The sequence below is a fragment of the Pelecanus crispus genome, chromosome Z (genome assembly GCF_030463565.1).
Source record: "Pelecanus crispus isolate bPelCri1 chromosome Z, bPelCri1.pri, whole genome shotgun sequence".
Classification (NCBI taxonomy): domain Eukaryota; kingdom Metazoa; phylum Chordata; class Aves; order Pelecaniformes; family Pelecanidae; genus Pelecanus; species Pelecanus crispus.
Genome location: NC_134676.1, coordinates 22366844 through 22390960, shown reverse-complemented (window position 1 = coordinate 22390960; position 24117 = coordinate 22366844). Strand labels below are relative to the sequence as shown.

At 36.3% G+C, this 24117-nt stretch overlaps 1 protein-coding gene across 4 annotated transcripts in view; it reads left to right on the top strand.

Annotated features, from left to right (window-relative positions):
* PDE4D (phosphodiesterase 4D) overlaps positions 1-24117 on the top strand; it is a 424494-nt gene that overhangs the window by 232116 nt on the left and 168261 nt on the right. The window contains exon 1 of one of the 4 annotated variants that reach the window (XM_075727018.1): positions 2180-2283. The exons of the other annotated variants lie outside the window; for them this stretch is intronic. Coding sequence (XP_075583133.1) covers positions 2195-2283 — 89 coding nt within the window. The 5' untranslated portion in view covers positions 2180-2194. Of the gene's footprint in view, positions 1-2179; positions 2284-24117 lie in introns of those variants that run through there. 4 annotated transcript variants of the gene reach the window in all.

The window sequence follows — 24117 nt, the reverse complement described above, 5'->3', positions numbered from 1 at the left end:
CTTCATTTCCTTGACTTTCCATAAACACTGTGATTTGTTTTGATACAGTGATCTACTGCATGCCACTATACAGTGACAATAAATGATTTTGATATCAAGGTGTAAATTTAGTCTTTAGTAATCTTGTAAGAAGCTTATTTCTGTGACCTTATTGTGGTTGGCTGCATTAGCAGGTTTAGTGCAATAGTGAAGGAAGGGCACTGAGGAGGAAAGAGAGCTATAATAAGCATGTTTCGTTCAGTTTTCTTTATAAAAAAAGAAAAAACAAATGTTGCTGCTGTATTGATGTGTTGTACAAAATCCTTTTTAGAAACAGAATCTGAAAAGGAAACATACCTGACAATATTAAGTTATTTAGGATGTAATTATAAAAATGCAGCCTACCTTAGTTTCATTTGCCAGAAGAGGAAATATTGATTTTGTCAATACTTCCATCATCATTCAAGTATGTTTAAAGTGATCTATTAATCACTCAAATTTTAATGATTTCATGATTGTGAAGAAGACTATAGCTTATGATACCCAGAGAGCACCTTACAAACCATTGTTGAAACGATCACAGTTCAATTCCTGTGGAAATTAGATGAAATATTATTATAGTTTAATTATATACTATATTCTTTAACCTGCTCAAAAATAATACGACTTTTGGCCTGGAAACAGTGAATTTACCTATGAATCCCATATATTCAAAACTTATTTCATGGTGTGAAGAGATTGATTGTCATTTGGCCCTGTAGTGCATTTGTCAGTGTAACAGAAGAAAGATGGTTCCTCCAAAGAGCAACATATACCCAGTTATAATATATTTATAATTTTTCTGAAAAGTGTGGTTTCTCATAGTACTCTTTACAATGAAAATAGTACATTTCATCAGATAATTGATCAATAGACATAATTTATCCCTGGGAATTTATTTTTCTAACTCTCTGACTTCTTCCCGTAGAGCCCTGAGTAATCCTAAATTTTCATTTTTAACCTTGCTCTGGGTGAATACGCAATTTCTCATCCCTCACGTTTCTTACAAATGAAAATACCTGGGTTATATTTTTTTCAAAGATCACTTAAATTAGAGAATCCTCTGCTTACCAGTACTGGGACATCATAGCCACATTCAGAGTTGGTAGAAGAAATAATGGTAGCCTCGCTGGCATGACCTTAGTTGGTGTCAGAATTGAATCATAGGCTGTTGTTTGCCTTCCATACTACTAGCGCTAGACAAGCTGGAATTACAAATAAAAATAATTTAAAAAAATCCAACCCCCAAAACCCCCAAACCAGCAAAACAAACAACAAAAAAGACACCGAACTGGAATGACCCCAGCTAGCAGGGAACTGAGTTCAGTTCTCAAAGTCACTGGCGGTAATTCAGTACGGGGAGTGATGTCTTTGAGAAAAGCTGCCAAGAGGCCTGAAAATTATCTACCAGTCTGAGACGTACTTTCTTAGAGTGGCTGATCTCTCATAGATGATTAAGCCCTTTCAGAAAAGCTACTTAATGTTATAAACTGATCTCTTTAGAAACTGTGAGGAAGGAAGACACACTTGAAGAGACTTAGGAATTAAATAAAGAGGCAATTGAGGGGTTTGTGGGCATGTTTTCAATAGCAGTTTTACTCCCTGGTTACTAGCTCCTTACTGTGCCATGGGGGGGACACACTGGGGGACATAACGGATTTTGGTTTAGGGTTCTTTTCAGGGATTTGGGGTTTTTTTTCTGCATACTCCTTTGCAATCTGATGCCAGGCAAAACAGATTGTTCAAATATAATCCACATTAAAAATACTTTCAGCAGACTGTTAAGAGTTTGAAGGCCTTTGTCTGGGCAGCAGTGGATAATCAGAGTATTGGCTATTTCTGGTCTGCCTTAGTTCTACAGTTCTGTGCTCTTTAGTGGTTGCTATAACTATCCAAGGGTTTACCGTAAGAGTTCTCACTTGAATAATGCGATAAGAGCCCTGAATATAGGAAACATTCATGCAAAGGGCAAGTCTCATGCAGCACGAAATCCCAGTTATCCCTTCTATCCTGTGCTCTCAGCCAGCCACATCTCTGCCAAAGCATACCGTAGGAAAAGGACGTTCCCTTACGCAGTTATAAGTGCTTCATGATTAGTACAGGGCACCTCCAGCACAACTGTCCCGCTTTCCCCCAGGGATATATTTTTTAGACGATTCTACAATTAACTTTGCCAATGGCCTCTCTGTGGGATCCTTTTGGAGCCTATATCCCTCGTCCATCTCCAAGAAATAAGATGAGATTTCGCTTTTTGAAGTCCTACAGGTATCTATTCTAGTGGCTTGTTGTGTAATTGACAGTGGTAATAGTTGCAACTGGGGCTCTTTTTTATTCTTGTATAGGATTGTAGTATATAAATATTTGGAAATATCTTGTATTAATTGTGACTCTCTTCAGTTCGTAAAGACTTTGCTGAGCATGTATATCAGGAAAATAGTAATTGTTTCTGTGTGATTGGAAAATATTATGAATAAGTGACCATGGAAGTTTATGAAACTGTACTTTTCAAGCAAGTAATAATTTTGAATCTTTTTTGCACTCGAAGTTGGGGGAAAAGTAAATTAACATTTATGTCAGTGTTCTTATAAAAATATTAATTCTAAATATTATCAGTACTTATTGTAAGTAAACATATTTAGTCATAAATACAACACAATGATAGAGCATACCAAATCTGAATTAATATGTATAGTTGAGGGGCTTTTGAAAACCAGAAAACCATGTTTGTTAAATATTTTTGCATTTAACATTTTACAAGTAAGTATAATCAACGAGAAAAACACACAGATTCTATTTTTTCCTTAGCTGTTATTTAAAAATAACAATAGCAAAGTATGCTTTCCATTATTTATCATACTGCTTTTTACAATTGAACCAATACTTGTTTTCCAACTTCCTTGCTTTCGTCTACAATAGATGCAATATACATTTTCAAGTATAAAGTTCTTAAGATCCTCCCGTTCGTATATAATGCATTGAAGAACTTACTACATACATCTTATTGATAATTTTTTAATCTTAATTGATGCAACAATCACATTTATTTGTACACGTGTACAATACCAAATGCCCAAGAAACTAAATGCTTTATGTAGGATTATCAATAGCAAACATTGTCTATGTGAATACTGTAAAAAAATCTGGCTAGGTACAGTCCAACTTCTCTCGGTGTTTTCTTTTGCAAAAGCTAGGTTGTTCATACAGAGGGAGCTACTTTTATGACTAAAAATAATAATAACAGTTAAAGGGATTTGGATAGGAATAAAAAGATGGTTTCAATAGTTCAAAATAGCTCGTACAATTCAGTTGAGATTCTCTTAAGGCAATCTGCTTATCATGGATTTTTTTGCTTAAAGAAAGCTACTCATGTTTCTTTTACAAACTTATATCAATGTTTCAGAAGCAAAAAGAAAAATATTTCAAGTAGCATGTTAATATAGGATCTGATTATTTTGATTATTAACTTATGTAAATATAGCACACTGTCTAATTTTTTAATCTAACAAAGTGAAAATAATCTCAGAAGTTGTTAATAAAAATAAAAAGCAAGGAACTCTTATCTAAAGTCCAGAGGTGTGAATGGACTTTGTCTTGCCATGGAGAAAGTGTTATACGTTTGTTTTTCAGGAGCTTTAAAGGATTAGCATGAGGTTGAAGATCATTTTATAAAATGGGTCACAGCTGTATTATTGAATGTGAGCCATTTTTGTTGTTACTATTTAATTTAACTGTAACTTTTGACTGAGAAGAGGATTAAAAATCCTTCATATACATATTGCCATGTCACTGCCATGGCTCCATTCACACTGTAGGTTATATTTAGAAATCTACTACAGAATTTTACAGTACCCAGTCCCTATGTAATTTAATAGCCTTGTTTATGTCAACTGACAGTTCTGCTCACGTCACTCAACTATCTGATGTCAAGGGGCTTTGGTTTCTAAAACTGAATAACTGATGGTACTGTCCAGACTTTCCATGATGAACATTGTTTAGCAAACCATGCTGTTCTACTTCATAATCTTAATTTAAATTGTGAAGTTGGCCATGATTTTAAAATTTCTTTTGCTACATTTTGGGCAAAAGCATAGTGTTTCTTCTGTGGGATACTCAGAATCCATGATTAAATGGACCATTATGTTTTAATTTACATATTTCATTTTGGGGAGACTCTGTGATACATTGATGCCCCCTTGTAGCCAATTAGTGATTTGAGTTTCTTTGCTGATTAATAAGTGCTGGGGTTTGCATCTTTCAAAAGGTGGTGGAAGAGCCAGGCTAATGCAAGTTTTCCCAGAGTAGGAAAAAAATATGCCTTGAGACAATGCAATTTTTCTAGGAAGAGCTGTAATGCAATGCAGTCACTCAGAGCTCCTCCTCCTCTGCCCTTCCCATCAAATAAACCATAGCTTAAAGTAGCAATTTGTACTGAACAAAAATAGGAAAGCAGACCAAAAAAACTGGTTCACTTACAATTCACTATACACGAGAAATGCAAGTATTCACAGCATTAGATGTAGAGCCAAGGCTAGGAGTGGGTATTTCACAGATAAGGAAACTCAGACCACCACCAAATCATTTCACAATTTCAGTATATTTTTGCAGGCTGAAGAAGTAGGAGAGTTATTTAGTTTTGTGAGGAAGTGTGCCCATCCTGCTCTCTGATGGATGAACATTCTTCTAGTCCAATACAAACAAAAGATTTGTTTATCTTTATTATGCTTCCAGAACTCACAGACAAGCTTACCTCTTTTCCTTTTTTTTTAATTTTTAAAGCCTTGAGTCTCTCTAAACTGAAGCACATCTCATTTCCTGAAATGCAGGCAGGAATTGTTTTTCCTGCTGCACTTAGCTTTGCTCAGGAAAATACCACTAGACGTGACTGTGAAAACTGAGTCCTAATAGTAGCACAGTTACACTTTAGAGTCTCCCAAGACTTCTGAAGAGCAGATAGAGACCTTCTTTATGACCTCTAAATCCTATCACACATGGATGACAAGGAACTAAAACACCTATCAAAATTTCCTGCACGTGTATGAATAAGAACAAGTTATATGACATTCAATCCTGCTAGATGCTGAACACTCACATCTCCCACTGACTTAATGACAGGTCCTCAGGACCACTTAGAAGATTCTCCAGAGGCAGCAGAATCTGCTCTGATTGTCTGGTTGGTCATTAAGTCTTTTTTCACAGTTAAGGATTTGTGAATAACTCAAGAGTGAAAATCTGCTGAGTAAAACCTGGTTTTGGAGACGATTTTGTAGAGATTGTAAGCTCCGGAGTAAAATGGGTGTTATATGGAGAAATGACACTGGCAGTAGTATGCATTAAACTGAATAATCAAAGAATTAATAAGTTAATTAAATTATTGCAGTGTCAGAACTACATTTTCGTTTGGTTAGCTATGAAGATACACTTCCTGAGACAGTAATCATGAAACTTATATCTTCATATGGAACAGAAAGAAAGGTTCTTTGTTGTTTTATGTGAGCTTCTTTTGTTCCTTCCTCTGCTTTCTTTTTGTTTTTCTTCTTTGGCTGCCATCTGGCATATTTCCCTGGACCAGAGGAACGGTCATGTGGCTGAAGCTACTGCCAACACCACTTCTGCAGCCAGCTGCTTGTGGCATTCGTACGTAAGGAGGCAGATTCCCTCCTGCCAGATAATTGTACTCCAAGCCACTAAATTCTCAGGAGCTGGGCTGGAAAGTGGAATCTCTCTCTCAAACAGCAATTTTCAGGAATCCCTTCTCTAAGGGAATTTCTTAATGATGTCAAAGCTTTCTTAGTGAGCAGAGTGTAATATTATAACTTTTTTGTTATTATAAGCCTTGTAATGAAAAGGGGGTAGAAACCAGATTAAAGTTTATTATTTTATTTATTAGGGGTTAGAGTCCCCACACACTGGAACTAGTTTGGTTCTTTTTGACTAGTCATCCAATGTTGTCTGGGAAATAAAATATTCGAATGCATAAGTGTGGACTTTTCTAGTGAACATGATGAATCACACAGCCATGTCACCATTAAAATGATGTTTTGAGTCTCACTCAGACTTATTTTAGATAAATCTGCATGCCAAAATACCATCATACCCAATTCAAACATTTGGTTATGCTGATTTGAAATCTTGGGAAAAGTGGCAAAATAGCAAGGCATATTGTTAGTCAGGTTAAGTAGCAATAGGAAAGCAGGTGCAAGTGAATCATACTTATTTCTTGGTGTTGCTGCAGACTTACATCCTTGACAAAACTGCCTAGAGAATCCCTGATAATGACTAAATATAAAGAGTCTCTACACCATTTCCTAAAACCTCAGAAATTCAAGTCCCAGTCCACAGGTCACCAACAGCAGGAAAAAAAAAAACAGAAGACAAGTAACATGTTCAAAAGTTTCAGCTTTTGCTTAAATTTCTCAGACATAGTTGATCCTCACATGGATAGGTCAAGTGAGTCTATCACAGTGGAACAGGTTGAGTCTATCAGTGTTTCTTATTGCTGCTTTGGACTAGTGTTACCTGAGTGCTTATTCTGTGGGATTTTGTTGTTCTTCCTACTGCCTTGGAAGTGATTTAATTATAGTGAAATAAACAGAAAACTGAAGTATATCTATAGGTATTTTATCAACAAGTTTTTTTCCAATTTATGCTTAAGAAAGTTCTAGCAGCCTAGACTGATGCTGAGCCAGAACCTGTATGAATAACCACCAGGAATTGTTCTTTTATACACAGTGAAGTGAATTATGATGACTAGTGTTGCTATGGTTTACAATAAATAAATGGTTGGGCTTTGCTGTTCATGGCTGAAACAATCCCCATACAAAGTTGGACTTCCAGATTAGTCTAGGAGCAGACATTAGAATCCCTTGGGATGCAGAAAAAGATTACACCAACCATAAACACCAGGAAATACTCAGTTTGATTTACCAATTTTAGATGTCCATGGATATTTATGTTAATGTCAGGACTATCTGACTTGCAATTCCCTGATGTATAACAAATTCTAGGAGCGCTATAAATAGAACTATCATTCAATCTGATACCAAATACAGCAGGAACAAGCTGACGCTAGTTCAGCATGTACCGTGCCAAAATGTTGTAATTAATTTCTAGATACTGCATTTAACAAGAAGAAAAGTGGTAGAGGGATAACCTAAAAATGCTTATTTTATGCCACTGTAGAATATGTTTATAACTATTGTGGATCTGAATACATCTTCTTTTTATTGCAAAGGAAATTGCAACCGGAATTTCTTATTGGAACTAGTAAATACAATTTATTTCTGAGCCCCAGAAACCACTAAGATCTACAGGTCATTTCATGTTTCAATTGTGTCTATGAAAGCCGTATGTGAGTGTTAATTGAAAACTTCTGCAATATGCTAAAAGGTAATTTAAGGCTCTCATGTGCCTTTCTTCATGAGGCAAAAAAGAAAAAAGGAAGGGTCTGGCGCGCACACACCCGTCTGGTGTCCTTAGCCATAGGGGTGTTGTTATAGTTCATCACAGCAGTGGTCCATGCCAGCTAATCCAGCTCCTGGTCTGTGACAGCAGCCAGCAGCAAACGTTTGAGAGAGAACAGAACCTGGTGGTTACAGCGTAATCTTCCTTAAGGGAGCATCTCCTCAACATCTTCAGTAGTTCCCTATGTATGAGTACTCCAGAACTCTCCTTACTGTGTGTATTGCTTACTCTAACAAGGCGGGATATTTTATTTATTCACACCAAATTTTGATAATTTTTTAATAAAAAAGTTGCTGAATTTTTGGCTTCAGCAGTATCTTCTGACACTCACTTCCACAGGTGAACCCTCTGTGATGTGCAGGAGTTTCTTCATTCTGTTGTTGTCTTTTGCCTTGGAACATTATAGGTAGTATTGAGGCCTTATGTTGCTAAGGGGTTAGTTGTTGTTTTGTATATTTGTATACCAGTCTTGCTCATCAGCTTTCTAAGTAATCTATATTTTCACTGCCCCTTTTCACATGGAAAAATTTTGTGTCCATATCATTCATGTTGCAGATCTCTTAAGCCCTCCTCCTATTGCAACGTTCCTTCTAATGCAGAGTAACTAGAAACCCAGAGCTTCTGATGAAGACACCTGGTCTAGATAAATTACAATATTCCTATTCTCATGGAAAAATAATTTTAATTAAGTCTTTACTATAACATTTCCATTATTACCCTCTATCTCATTTTTTATGTAGTTTAACAGATTTACTGATTAACAAATTTTGAGTCATGAGCAATAACCTCCCATTCTGTTAAATACCTGGTAGTGTCTGTACTGGCCAGACTAGATATTCCATGTTTTTAACCTTGTTAGAATAGTCTCGCTTCCACTACTATGTACTTTTTCTCTTGTTCCACGTATGCCCATTCTCTTTCCTCTGAGAGAAGTTTACAAGGACAAAGTATTGAGTGAAGGCAACAAGGGTCATTGCAGGAGGTAGAATTTCAGTCTCACTGGAAATTTTGCATTTCTAAAAGAAAAAAAAATCTCTTGTCATGAATAGCCAGTTTTACATAAATTTATATGGGAAGAACATTTTTTTTAAGATAATGAAATATAAAATCTGATTTAGATTTTTTATAGCCTCTCTTCTTCAGGATTCCTGACTCTTAGGAGGTTAGAAAGTCCTTCAGGCAAGCTGCCAGAATCCAGGCTACTGCAGAAATCCAGGGTCTCAGCAGTAGGAGGAGACAGATGCTTCCCAGCAACATACTTATACAGTTGGTCATGATATGATGTATATTATATATACAGTATGCATGTGTATATATATCCTACATTAAAGTGAGCAAGCTATCAGAAGTTTGCCAGGAAGAAGCTGAATACACAGTACTTACTTTATTGTTTGTCCACATGAACTTGGCTTTCCTCTATTTATTTTACCTTTGCAACATTTCCAGTCAATACTCAGCTCTTTAGTGGCTTAGCTTTCACAGGCTTTGGTACAAATTTCTGTTGAAGTTGTAAAAGCAAAATGACACAGCAGAACAAACAACAGCAAAGCCTAAGAATATCTATCATCTCTCCCAAGCAGGATCAGATAAACTCCTGTTAACCCTAGCTGAAGTTATTTAGCTAGTGAAGAAACCTAAAATGGAAGAAAGCAAAACTACTTAAATGGGATATAATTGCCTCCAGATGGAGAATGGGAGGCCTCATATTTTCTTTGTTATAACAGATGTAGGTGAAGCAAAAAGCCAAATATAAAAAAGAAAAATACAAAATAACTCCAGCTCAAGCTATATATGTATTACTCTAATATAGTCTATGAGTTACTCTGTGATTCCAACTTAATCCGCAGTTGCTATGAAGCGAGCCATATCAGATATTTCACTGTCCTCATGACACTTCATCTGGAGGCATCTTTTCCTTCCCCAAGCTTTTTCCAGACTATGCAGCTGCAGCCCTTGCAACAAGGCACTACGGAAGTCCTAGCACCAAACAAAGTGCTTGGGCAGGTTGACACTCTTCAATGACTTTCTTTCCACTTGCTTTGTCAGGAATTATATTTGGCCCACGTCAGATCTGCTGTGAGAAGCCTCTCACCCGCGGAGAAGACACAGGGAGTTCACGCTCCAAGGGAAAGTTTGCCAGTTTCTTAAATGATGAATTCTCTGCTTCTGTATATGACCATTTTAGGTGTACAGAGTACAAGGAAGATGGCTGGCTGGCTGAAGCTTTCATCCCGTCCAAAGGGGAATGCATGCCTAGGGAACTGTACATCAGAGTTGGTCGTTTTGTTTTGTGGTTGGGGTGGGTTTTTTTTTTCAAATTAGAAACACTCTAGTCTGTTCTGTTCAATGTAAAGTTCTCTTTTCCTTCTGATAAACTGAAATGTGGCAGTACCTGGAACTCATAATTCCCAAGTAAAATATTGCAGATGGAGCAGGATCTGCTGCTTAGACACCTCTGGTGTAAGGCAGACACAAAATGTAGCACTATGCAAATTACGCAGGTTTTTTCCTTAATTCATACAACACTAATAGGTGTGGATATTTTCTTATGTTTACTTGGTTTTCCTAAGTGTGTGAAACGTGTCAAGGTCTAGGTAACCATCCAATTACATAATTTTTCCTTGCTTTTTGCTCCTCTTACTCGTAAAATAAAAAGAAAATGGAAAAGAATACAGTCATGCAAACATTAAATGGGAAAAGCAGACAAATCAGCTGCTTTAAGCAGCAAAGTTCATCTGGTTTATATCATGCTTTAGAAGCCAAGCCAAACGTTTCAACATCATTTGCACTCCATTGAACCGCAGACTGAACAGTCAGTAAATTCATAATTTGAAAACTGGGGTATGTCTGTAAAACAGTAGAGGTAAAATCCACTGACTTAAGCTTTTACCGGTGGCAGAGGAGAAAATTAAGTTTCTTCTGAACATTGTCTAAGGAAAACACTCCCACGAATTTGCTGTGAGATACCTAGAAGTGCTGGGTTCCTGAACAGAGGCATCATTGGCATGTGAGAATCAGGAAGAAGCTTACGTTATACTGGCATGTGTGGTTAATCATGTCAGCCTTCTGAAACAAAATACTGATTTTTACAGATATTTTTCTATTTGAAATAGAAAAAAAAGAAACATTCTTGTAGTTTCTCAACACTAATCCCGGCATCCAGATGGTTCCCTTAATGAGGGAATCATGCAGTCATAATGAGCATGTAAGTTGCAAACTGTATTTGTTCCATGTTTCCTTTTGGCCACAGTCTCTGTTTAAGCTCCTTCCTACATGACACCATACAGTGTGTATTGGAACATGGCATATTTTGAGGATTATCCAAATTTGGCATAAAAATACATGTAGTTCTGTTTTCTGATAAACTCTGCTTGGGATCATAGAAAACAGAAGGAATTCTAGCCAGAGTGGTTTTGCAGTGCAAATATGACCACATTTTAATGCCAAAATAATACTTACTGTTTATAGATAAGAATATTAATGATATAACACAGATGATATACTAATTTATACTTGGGGCCAACAGCAAAATGTAGTGTGATCTCATTAAAGATCTGTTTCAAGATACAGACAAAATTTCATCGTCACATGCAGAGAAACAGATACTGCTGTGATCCACCAAGGGCTTAAGTTTTGCTGTCATGGTTCTTCCTGCTTGGCTATTCCTGCTAGACTATCATAAAAAGATATAAAATTTTAATTATGCTGTGCATACTTTTCAGTCTGGACTTCCAAATACACCAAATATTAGCCTGCAAATCAATACAAAATTTAAATGGGAATATGTAGTAAACCAGGCAGTGTCTGTTAAACACATAATCATACCGTGATATAATTGTCTTATCCATGCTGCGTGTCAAAAACTGTATGTTTCTGTAAAATTTTCATGTGAAAGCTCTTTTTGAGGTAGCTTGATGCAATCAGAAAGTGCTAGCTAGACTGGTTTTAGTGAGTGACATGTGAGAGCCCTGATTTTTCCTTGGTTGTATCTACACAGTGAATAAAACAGCCTGGGAATCCTTCCAGCTGGTGAACTGGGACTAGCTGGCATGACAAGGCTAGTGTCCATAATGCTAGCCTCTCCTGCTCCCCAGAGCAGAATGTGAATACTCCAGAATACTCATCTGGAGAGGTCTTTGGTCCAGGGCTCAGGTGGTCCATGGTAGCTTCCAAACCAAGAACCCTTCCAAACCCTTTCTGCTCCATCAAAATAAACTGATCAGTTTTCTACTGGATTATATTATATTCTGCTTGATCATATTACCGTGCTGTTAACTCCAACTGTTTTTAATTATGCCTTGGAGAATCACAAGAGTTTGTTTAAAAAGTTGAGTTGGGGTTTTTTTGTCCACAAGTAGTTAAATCTAAAAGGGTTTCCCAAAGCCAGAAAAGCCAGGAGCTTTCTTAAGATGCAGTGTGAGATTTTCATCTAATAGCTGGACTCTAGGATCTTTAAGGAAGATACCTTAGTTTGTGAGACCGGAAATAACATTTCAGAGGTTGGCAGGGCAGGATAATGTGACTTTGACAGTCACACCCTGAAAACTCTATTTATCTAAAATTCTACTTTTCAGAGCACAGAGGGTGGAAGCGTGACTCGGACTGCTCCTTACAATGCCCTACTCTTCCTTGAGTTCAAAGTGGAAAGTTGTTATGTGTTAGTATAAGGGATTCCCAGGCAGCTATTAGCACGCAAAACTCACCAGCTTCTTCTTCCCTGATATTCTTTCAAGATGTACATTTCCCACTTGTATAATGGGACTGTGTTAAGATGTAAAAAAAGCCGCAGACAATCCTGGAAAAGCTGTGCTCTCTCCACTGAGAGAGAGATTTGCTAAATTGGCACTCTCTTCACCCTTTCAAAGGAAGAGTTGATCTTTGACCAAGAAGATATTTCATGATTTGGACCATTCATTTTGAATTAATTTGTCATTTTGATTATGTTTATAATAGCTAATATAAGTTTAAATGAAGGAGGATAAAAAGCAGTCAGAGAATGTCAGTGAAAATTATTTATTACTGTGCAAAACTGTCTCATGGAGCTGCAGTTTGCCAGCTTCTTAACTTTGATAAAGAGAAATAAATGGATGTTATTAGCAATTTATTGTAAATATTATTACATATGATACTTCTAAATGGTTTAGATAACATTTCTTTTTGGTACCATATATTTTTTTGATCCTGGAACATTGAATTCACTGTTAAATGTCATGCACTTTGTTACTATAAAAGGGTAAGAGTAAAACTGCTTCCAAGTACACACTGTTTCAGTAAGACATAAGCTTGTTCATGCCAGCTCTTCGGGTTTACAGACAAAGTCACTTCCCTTAAAATAGCCAGTTTAGGAGTCATAGTAATCATGTAAAGGAATGTAAAGCAGTTTATGGTAACAATGTAAAGCATCCTTAGGCATCTGCATTTGAATTCCTACAGATCTTATCCTAAATTTGGTGCAGCAGCATCATTTTTGCATTTATACTGGATAGGTTAGGAAAGTGAAATATGAGGGTACTGTTAGAAAGACATTATGGCTCCACATAAGGAAAGGGATTTTTTTCTTCAATAAATTTTACATCTGTAGTTTAGGAACATTTTTATATTCAATATTTTTATGTAAACCTAAATAATTGTTTGTCATTATAGTTGTTATCTATTCCTATTCCTTAATTGAAGCCATGGCAGAATTTCTGCCACGTTTTTGGAGTTTATTTCTGGCTAACAAATTGCCTGCTTAGTTACTTTTTCTCTGTTTGTTGTGTCGTTAAGTATACATAATACCACTATGATTTGATTTACTGTTAGTAGAGTAACACTCTGTTCATAGCACATTTATGGAAAAATTGTTTATTTTCATACTTGGCAGGAAGATAAAGAAAATATTGTCTTTCTTTTGTGTATTTCTAATAATCTTGTGATTTGCTTAGGCTTTGTCAATATCCCATTAAGTTAAAATTCAAAATAGCCTGATACTATTTTTCATCTACAAAGGTTGGGTTGCACAGTAGCATCTTAATACCTGTGGACTGAGAGCTGCAAATCAAGAAACTAGTAACTGCAGAAAATTCAGAGGAGTCACAGAATTAACTTTTACAGCTTTAATACCCAACTTTGATTTGGCTACATGACAGAAAAATATGGGGCAAAGAGTGGAAAGGAGAGAAAAAAGAACTGTTGGGGTAGAAAAGCATGCAGGTGAAAGAGGTGGTGTACTACAGTGATACACAACCACGGTCTGAGCAATCATTAGCAAAAACTGCGTCATACTGCTGCAGCTCAGTTCTTTTATCTCTCCCTTTTGCAGGGCTGAAATTGTTTCCCAGCTGCCTTAGAACCTTTTGATCTGTAACACCTGTCTTTAGCTAAACAAGATTTGCAGCTCCTTTAGGAACAGGAGTTGCTGGAGGTGACAGTCTGCCCACTAAGTTACCTTCATGGATACAGTTCAAGAGATCAAGATATACATTCCCCTTCTCTGAATATAAATTAACCTATTAGAATTGTTTATATAATAAATAACCAATAATTTGTGTAATGGCCAGGCATAGGTCAGAGCCATCCCAAGTTGCCAGTAGCAAGCAGCACCTTGATTAGAGTCATTTAACAGCTTCATTACAGTTTTCAGGGAAAATTTTATGGAAAACCCCTAGCTGTTTTGTAGATAAACATGGCAGGCCAGTGGTGCTGCCATGCAGAAAGTTCCTCTTCCAGGCCTCAAACCATATTAATAAAATTTTTACAGTGTTGGTTATCAGCTCGCTCTCTGTCACAGCCACTGTAATTGCAGAAGCATGTTTCATTTCTTTTTCAAAGCAACACTACCACAGTGAATTTAGTATCAAGACAAAAGATTTTGTTTGTGGTTCTTGTTGACAGATTTTCAGAATGTATAAACTACATGTTAATGACTCCAATTAATTTTAATCAAATACATGGCAGAAGTTTAAAGGTTTTCTAAAGAAGACCTTTGTAATGAAAGAAATACCATTTAAGTAATGTTACCGGAAACTTAATTTACAAACTTAGTTGCCGTACTGTCCAGGTCACCAAAGTGGCCTGCAAGTGCTGACATTTCCTGGAATATCAACTCATAGGACCAAAACAGCACTCCTTCTCCACATCTGCCCTTAGGTCTGTGCACTTAAAAGCAGTAGGTGCTTTAAAACAGTACTATTTGAGTTCCTCCTTCTTTGCACTGCTGCAAAGTGATCTAGTCAATGCTGTAAAATTCAGGTGGTGTAAAATATCGCCTTGAAGCCTTGCATTTAATCTTCAGTCCTTCTGAGATGCAAAGTTAGTTTTTACTGGTGAGGAAGTCAAGAGTTTTTGTTGTTACTGCTTTCCATTTTTAGTTCAAATACAAAACTTGTACTTAATTTTTCCCCTCTAAAGAAAAATTCTGGAGGCCTAGTTAAACTAAACAATGCAGTAAGACACTGTTTGATGTTGAATATTCCTGATCCTACTATACAGAAGCCAAATATGCTATAAAAACAACCATACATTTTACTTGTAATTTGGTATGCACTGAAGTTCATGAACAGTCTTCTGTAGCACACTGATGTTACTGTCCAGTGTGTTAGACAGACTGAAGTACAGGGAAAAATTTTTAGGAATTGGCTCTTCGACATCTGTTTGATTTGGTTCAACTTTGAGACTTGCAGGTTGGTGAGAAAGTAGTAAAAAATTATGAAATAGTGCTCAGAAAAAAAAAAAAATGCTGAGATAGTTCAGCTTCTTGCTAATTATACCAGCAAATTTACAGAGAAAAATAGTTTCCAAGATACATGTGAAATCATGTTAACTGAATTGAACTGAACCTATCTTGCTGAGATGTCAGGAAAGTGACATACCATAATAAATAATTCAGTCTTATTAAAACCAAGGAAACTGCCAGGACTGTAAGAAGTTTTGACAATCATTTAGCATGAAATTCGAATGGATAACATGAGAGTATGGATATCTTCGTATTTCTAACTTTTATAAGTTGGGAGAAAAAAGTGACAGCAGAGCACAAATGAACAAAGAAACGCCCCTGAGATGTGAAGAGGGTCTCCAGTTGTTCATCCAAATACAAACCTAGTTAATTAAGCTGCAAATGCTTTGGCTAATTCCTAACTTTTTATTGTATTTTTTGTTGGTGATAGTTATCATATTTTTAAATAAAACCATATTGCCATATTTGTTAGGTGAGGTTTCTATCTTACTCTTCCTGCAAACTGACTTTTAAAAAAGTATCATAACATATTAGTGCTGCTTTTTTCTCTACCAATGTATATAAACACTCAGTTTACTGGGTTTTTTTCTGTGCTTAATTTTTTCCTATAACATAGAGATGGTGTTTGCTGAAGTTATAATGCAAAATGAAACAGGAAAGTGTTATTAGCAATGAACAACTTCAATTTATAAATCAGTTGCAACAGAGTAAAAATCAGTATGTGTATGTAAAATCTGTCATGTAAACTAGATGTATTGAGCAGTTAAATATCACTTTGTGTACTTAATAGGCATGTCTGCTGTAGCAGGGCTTAGTCCTTCAGGAATAACATCCCATCAGCCAAGCCTGAAAGAGATCCCAGACTGATTTCAGATACGGATAAGGAAATAAACAATAGGGGCAGAACTGAGATCTGAAGTCTAAATTGATGAAAGGCAAGTAAAGTATTATTAGAGCTTGTTCTGTAAGGTCTAATTTTAAAAAGCCTATTTTTTTTTGGTAGTAGTGGTATTTGTTTATAATATGTGTCGAGTTTCACACTTCAGGGAAAACAGGTCACTTTTTTGAGTGTTATATGTACCAAGGGAAGAGCAACATACTCTGTTCCTCCAGTGTAGCTGCTCCAGCTTATCAATAGGGATTATGTTAAAAAAGCTGAAGTGGGATAACTTTGAATGTGGCACTCTCATGCATATTCAGATTTAAACTACAGATTCATGTCTACACCACAGATAAAAATTACTGAAATTCTATCAGTTCCATATGTCTGTGGATAAATCACTGCAGGAGAGAAAGACTCAATTAATTTTAAGTACTATGTATTGCAAGAGATAAAACATCAAATAAGTTTCATATTCAAAGTAAAACTACACCAAAACCAGGATCTGTAAAGGGTGAAAGGATGACTGTATTATAGGAGAGGCCTTAAGGTTGTTTAGAAAAGTGATTTAACTATTCCGATGTTCAATGGCTTTTTTTTATTAAGATTTCAGTTGCTGATAAGAATTGAAGAGAACTTTGTGTCAGGGAAATAGCTCATGTTTTTCTAAAGCTCCAAGGCATTTTTTTTTCTCCTTCTTTTCTCTAATGCTCTGATAACCCCTTCTCCATCTTAGTACACTGAGCTGAAGGAGGCCTATTTTAAAAGGCATTCACAGAAAACAAAACAAAACCAGAAGGATTTGACTGAGCTAGAAAGGAAAAATTCTTAGTCCCACAAGCAGAGTTTTAATGTTTTCATACATTACGAAGGCCAACACATCTCAAAGGCACCACAATGAATACCTTTCAGAACAGAAATATCAAAATCCATAGATCCTACATCTGCTCATTAGTGTAATATACTTTATCGCATGCACTGGATGTCATTGTAGAAAACATGAATCAAAATACACAAGTTCTGCAATCTAGAGTCATCTTTCTGAAGCAATGGAGGAAGGTCAGAAACAACAGCAGCCATGTTTTATCTCATCCCTCAGTGTGACAGGCAAAGGACACCTAGCAATACCTTCAAAAGGCAAGCCTGGGAATTAAAAGTTGTTATTTTACTGGACACTAAAATTCAAAGAATCCACAGAGACATTGCTTTTTTCAATCTTATCTTTTCCCCATCCTCCCACTGGCCACCTCCTATTCTATAGATGCTGTTTCTCTCTTTTTGCTCTCTATGGATCTGCTGTTTGTTCCCTTTCCAGCATCTTCTTCACAGGTACTGCATTTTTTTTCTTTAGATCTAATTAATGAACAGAATTAGATTAAATTAAGAACACATTTGGTTCTAATTCGTATTAGTCTTTTGTTTACTGCTTCTTAGATCTAGATGAAAGGATTGTGTACGCAAACTTTGTTCCCCTTTTCTAGTACTGCCAACTCACTTTTTGAAAGACAACCACTTCTGCAAATCTGACTTCTCTAGAAATGTCTTGCATTGATCATGAACTTACAAAATTAACACATTTAAAATGCTGGGGTTTTGGTAATACAGATTTCATTTTCAGTATCTATATTTTTGAAAACTTGGATTCAGAGCCTAGAAGAATAGTCTCAGATCTTGCCTTGGTTTATTTCAAAAACCAAAACAATCCTTCTCTGACATCCTTTTTCTTCTAGAAGTTAAGAGCAGACATTGTTTTGGTACAAATAGCTGCTGGCCCACATTTCAGAAATACATGGTCATCACTAACAAGGTTGTGAATGAGTAGACCTCTGAAAGTGCTCTCTGCATTCCTGAGAGCTCACCCTCCTCCCTGAGACCTCTGAGCCTCCAGTGGTGTGCAGCCTGGCACACATCTGTGTCAGGCAAGGAAGCCACAGATGTTCTAGCCACCAAGCCAGGAAGCATGAAATTGCTACTCTACCCTTAATTGGTTTAGTGGTAGACATGGTAATGTTAGGTTAATGGTTGGACTGGATGATCTGAAAGGTCTTTTCCAACCTAAACAATTCTATGATTCTATCATTCTGTGATTTGCTGGGACTGTGCATGTGAGGGGGTCCTGTATTAAGAAAATATGCATATCCTCAGAAAAGAGGACGTGAATCCTTTATGAACTGCAAAGCTGAGGACTGCAATCATCATTTTAGTAGCTGTGACTTTTAAATGGGTTTCTAATTTGCTTGAGTTAAATAATGTTTTTCTGTTTCTAGGTTATTCTCTTTCTCTAGATAGTTGAAAATTTATTAAAGATTAGAAAGATTCTTCAGTCTTTATTTTCCTTAGGTGCCTTTCTGAGAAAGATTTTTGGCAGAATTAGTGGTTGTTATCATCTCCTTCTGTGTAAGCCTTTTCAGAAGAAAGATTTCTGCCCAGAACTTTCTCTAAAATGATGACTTTTTGAACCATCTGGCTAAGGGTCTTAAAGCAAGTAATCAGTAGAGGGCTTGAGTGGGGAAACTGTTACGCTAGAAGGAAAAACAGTGCAGATGCAAACCGTATGTTAGGAGAACTTCCAATGCACTGTTTGGAGGACCTTCTTTGGACAAGAAAGATCAGGATAACTGAGCTTCAAATATTGAAATTATTATTATTATTATTGTTGTTTAAAATTATCAAATTCATTAACACTGTTAAATACAATTTAAAATAAACACTGAAGAAGTCATAGTTTTTCAACTGCAATCAGCACAATATGTATTAGATTGACAACTTTTTAGGCAAAAATTCTAGCAGCTCCCCATCTTTGCAAGAATGGTATCCTAACTGAGAAATGTTTTATATGCCAAGACCTTTTTTTCAGTTGTAAAAGGCAAAAGTGAATAATTTATTTGTGTTCTTGTTCAAAATAACAGAACGTGATGGAGAGAAACAAAAGGGCAAAAAAATCTCAGCCAGTTTTTCTCTTCTTAAATGTCACCTTATCTGGGTGTTGATCAGCTAGACATGACTTTGCAGGACTGAGTTCATTTACGTATATAGACGTTGCTTAAACAGCAAAAATAAATTTCAGCGTTTTATAACTTCATATTCCAGAGACAGAAATGTGCCTCTTGCTGTGATTTGTAAAACTGCCAGTGTATTTTGAATGGTAGCTTGAGTTAGATAATAGTTACGAAATATGTGCCTATGAGCATGGAACATTTTAAAAGATATTACAGCCATTTAATGTCAGTAGTAGTCTTCAACAATCTTTAAAGTATTTAACAAATATAACATAGTTTTCTGAATTGTTAAAATTCTTTATGAATATCAAAGAAAAAAAATTACTATTGAAATATTTGTAGATCTTAATCTTTCTGAATTTTTCTATAAATGAATCAATTATTTTAATGTAAACTTTCACATTCAGAATGGTCTTTGCAACCCAGTATGTTTTATTTTTTAACCTTCCCTTGGACATGTAACAGAAACCAAACAAAACACCTTTCAAAGTTACATGTAAAATGCTGACAGTAGAACGAAAATGCTGACTCAATTTTTTCTAGGTTTCATGCAAACACACCGAAATACAGCCCAGATGGTCTCTAAAGCAACGAATAGCGAGCACAATCTGTTATACATGCTGCTTAAATTAAGTAGCTTTAAATAATAACTGCTGCAGTTTAGATTCATTTTTACTGTAAAGTTCTATAAAATCATTAAATATGGTTTTCCAATACAGCATACTATAAATCTCTATTTGCACAAGGACATCAGTTATAAAATGGAAACCACCAAACACAATTTAATACATGTACTCTAATTTTACACCGTACCTGTGACCAGCTTCACACAGACTTAAAATAATTTAAAATTAATTTAGCCCTTGCATAACCCAGCCGGGTTAGCTCAGTTGGTTAGAGCATGGTGCTAATAACGCCAAGTTCACAGGTTCAATCCCTGCTTACTGCAGGGGGGGTTGGGCTCGATGATCTCTCAAGGTCCCTTCCAACCCAAAGCATTCTATGATTCTATAACTGTTTCTTAATTTCTGGAATATTCTCAAGTTTCAGGCATGTGCGAAACAGATTCGAGGTGTGGCATAGACAGTCCTCCAAGGAGCTCATGATTTTTGTGAGAAATATGACACTAGTAAAAAGGCAACTTGAACAACTGTGTTTGGAGAAGAGGTAGTTACCATAAAATGTAGACAATGTGGCTCTGAGTCTACTGAAGTAGCAAAATTCCCATGACCACAGCAAGCCTAGGATTTTACTCAAGCTTATACAAAATAGAAGTCCAAGCTGTTGTTCTCTAGCCATTATCAGACATGGCCATTCTCTGGCCATTCTAGGAAGAGCATGTTCTGAGGAGTAATTTAAAAGAGAAGGTTGAGGGGCGACGAAATTTGATGGGGTCTTTTTCCCTGCACACAAAGTCTGCATGAAAAGCATGAAATGCTTGTGAAAGAATAAAAAAATTGGTGACTGAAGCAGTCTTTGTTGTCGGACTAAAGTAAACTGTTTGACAAACTAATAGATACAGCGGACATGAAAATGTCTTAAAGAGAATGGAATTTATGTAGAAAATATAAATATCGTACAAGAAGGGGCCATACATAGGGACATACAAATGGAATTATACTGTTGAAGTAGTGAGCCAGAAAGATGCGGCAGTCTTTTTGCCTAGGAATTTGTTGTGGTTTAACCCTTAGCCAGCAACTAAGCACCACGCAGCCGCTTGGTCACTCCCCCTGCCCACATGGGATGGGGGAGAGAATCGGAAGAGTGAGAAAACTCCTGGGTTGAGATAAGAACAGTTAAATAATTGAAACAAAATTAAGTAAAATAGTAGTAGTAATAATAACAATATAATAATAACAGTAATAATAATGATATACAAAGCAAGTGATGCACAATGCAATTGCTGACCACCCGCTGACCAATACCCAGACAGTTCCCAAGCAGTGATTGCTGCCCCCCAGCCAACTCCATGCAGTTTATACACTGAGCTTGACGTCACATGGTATGGAATAGCCCTTTGGTCAGTTTGGATCAACTATCCTGGCTGTGCCCCCTCCTAGTTTCTTGTGCACCTGGCAGAGCATAGGAAGCTGAAAAGTCATTGACTAGCATAAGCACCACTTATCAACAACTAAAACATCAGCATTCTTCTCATACTAAGTCCAAAACACAGCACTATGCCAACTACTAGGAAGAAAATTAACTCTATCTCAGCCAAAACTAGGACAGAAGTGATACCAGCCAAATCCACTGGGGAATAAAGGTCTGATTGTGTTTTGGGACTCTGGACAGAATAATTATTAGCAATATTATCCAAGTGGAAGCAATGATAATCAGATATATCAAGGCTGGCTTGGCCAAAATGAAGGATTGAGGCTGAAAGCATTTTAGGATAGCATGAATGAGTGAGAGTGCTATCCATGCAACAGAAAAACCTATGAGATAACGCTCATTTAAAGCTCAGTTTTAACATTTTGCTTGTATGGGAATATCAGAAAATGGTATGAGAAGTATGGCTAGGTAAAATGAGGTAAGAATTTAATACAGAAGGCTACATAATGGCTCCTCAACATAAACCTGGTGTTTAAAACTATTTAAGAATACGTTTAAGATAGTGGATAAGAAAGAAGATGTCAAAAGCAGAGGGCTATGGAATTAACTTTGGAGAAGATGCAGGGTAAAACAGAGAAGAAGACGACTTCAGCTGGGCAGCACAGTTGAAATACGAGCAAAGAGTCAGGGAGTAGCTTCTTGCTTCAATATCTGTCAGAGCTCGAGGAGAATGAAAACAGGATTTGGCCAGGAGGAGGCCATTTGAAGCATTGATTCATATAAGAGCAAATTAAATACCGAAATTCTGTGAGGTTTAGACCAACCGAATTACAGCTATTTACAGGACAAAACTCATAATTGGCATAACATTTTTTAACTTTTGTACTTTACAACTGAGATATAATTTATTCTACAGCGGGTAACAGTCATGACCATGTAGCTCTTCTTGTGAAGAACATGTAAATCTAAGCTTTCTAAAAAGCTACCATGACAAAAGTTATGTTATCTGAAAAAGCATACTCCTCTAAAGGAAAATTTATTTAGAGGAAAAGTTATTTTCAATGAGTTTGATTTATAAAAAAGCAGAGAGAAAAGTTTTGTATTTCTTCAAAGAAGTGACAGTTTGATACTTAGGTTTTATTGTGTTGGAACTTTAAAAAGATATCAAGTTGAGAGGTACCTGGTTATCTGTATTGTTTTAGAGGTACTCTTTTGTAAGAAAAGGAATGAGTGAAGTCCAGGCCCCTTAATCGATTTGAACAGTTCTTTGTCATCATTGAAAATTATCTGTAGTAGTACATCAGTAATAGAATTGCAGACGTGTCAATCACAGAAGGGAAATTAACAGGTAGGACTTCCCATTGCAATGCACGTTGATGATATTTTTTTTTTAGGACATATGGTGTTGTAAGGTTGACAAACAGCCTTTATTTAAAAAAAAACAAAAAAACCCTAAGTCAGGAAAGAGAAAGACTTGGTGCCTTTCCTCTTTTTCAAATTAAAGAATCTTCTGCATTTAACACTGCAGCAAATGTCTAGAAGGAAGTTAGCTGGATTGGATTCAATGATTAAAAACAGAGATAGCTTTGCTAATCAACTACTGAAGGACAGCATCAGAAAAAGAGAAAAGATTGATTTCCTATATTAGAAGGCTATCATTAGAGTATGTGAAAGGAAAACACTAAGTAAGTATCAAGTAAAATTTTGCTAGTTTCAGAATTGCTGTCCTACATATAAATACGCTTCTATGGAAACCTATATAATATGCTGAGCTGTGACATGTTTTCAGGAATTTGGTTACACAGAGAGTATCTGTTTTACTCATAGAAGGGCAAAGAGGAAAGATGCACATTGTCCATGTCCAATGTGGCACTGCATTGGCAATACTGAAATGGTTGCATCCAATTTATGCAATTTATATATCCACAACAACATGAAGTTTCTGTCTGTTGTCATCCCTGGTGGTATTTAACAGTCACTGTAGCTGTCAGTTTCTTTGAGATTTATTCTGCAACATGCTTTTCTTATGCCTGGTATGTTGTCTAATACAGGAAAATTCAAACAGATAAAAATGAAATAAAGAATTCAGATAGAACTAATAAATTAGCCATAAATTGGGGAGAAATTTAGAATCAGTGAACATGAGAACACACTGTATCTCCCCTTCCAGATGTCTGGGTATTCAGGAGAAGTCATTCTTATATATAAGTTTTAAGTGGTAGGCATAGCTGATGTACCATATTTATATTCCTTTTGATCGCTTTACTTTTCCCCCCCTCTGGGGAGGAAGGAGTGAGAGGTCAGAGGTGTAGCTTTTTTGAACCATGATAGTTACTACATTAGTTACGGACTGGGGAGGTGATGTCTTGACATTGTTAATCTCTCATGCAATCCAAATATGATGAGATGTGAGGCCAAATATTAAAATATTTTGAAATTTACATATCTATGAAAGCAAAATTTTTAATGCTATCTACATTCAGTTCAACTGCTACAAGTAAGAGAGTGAAGATGGAAAACAAAATCAAGTTATAGAAGCTTATAGCTTTTAGGCTGGTACCATAGGATTTCTCAAGTACATCTTGAATCGCCAAAAATCTAGCTTTCTAATGTAAAATAGGCAGTCAGCCATAGTCCACAGTCCACAGTCAGACAGCTGTGAGGAGCAGTTCTCTGTGTCTTAAAATAGATGTCTGAATCATGGAAATAGACTACCCCAGCAAGTACCTATCAGAGTTGTCTATAGCGGGAGCCTAGCTGACTAGTTTAAATCAGCAACCAAACCTCCTGACAGCTCAAGGCTAGCAAGAAAACTCCTTTCTTAGTGTGCCTTGTTTAGCTCTCAGTGAATAATTCATGCAAGTAATGTACTCTCAATTTAACCTTCATTTGTGCTCATGGAATGCTCTCCAGTAACTTGCCACGTTTTTAAACACATAGCTTTTTTCTTTTAATTACAGTTTTGAGTTTGACAATTTTGTGTTAAAAATCAA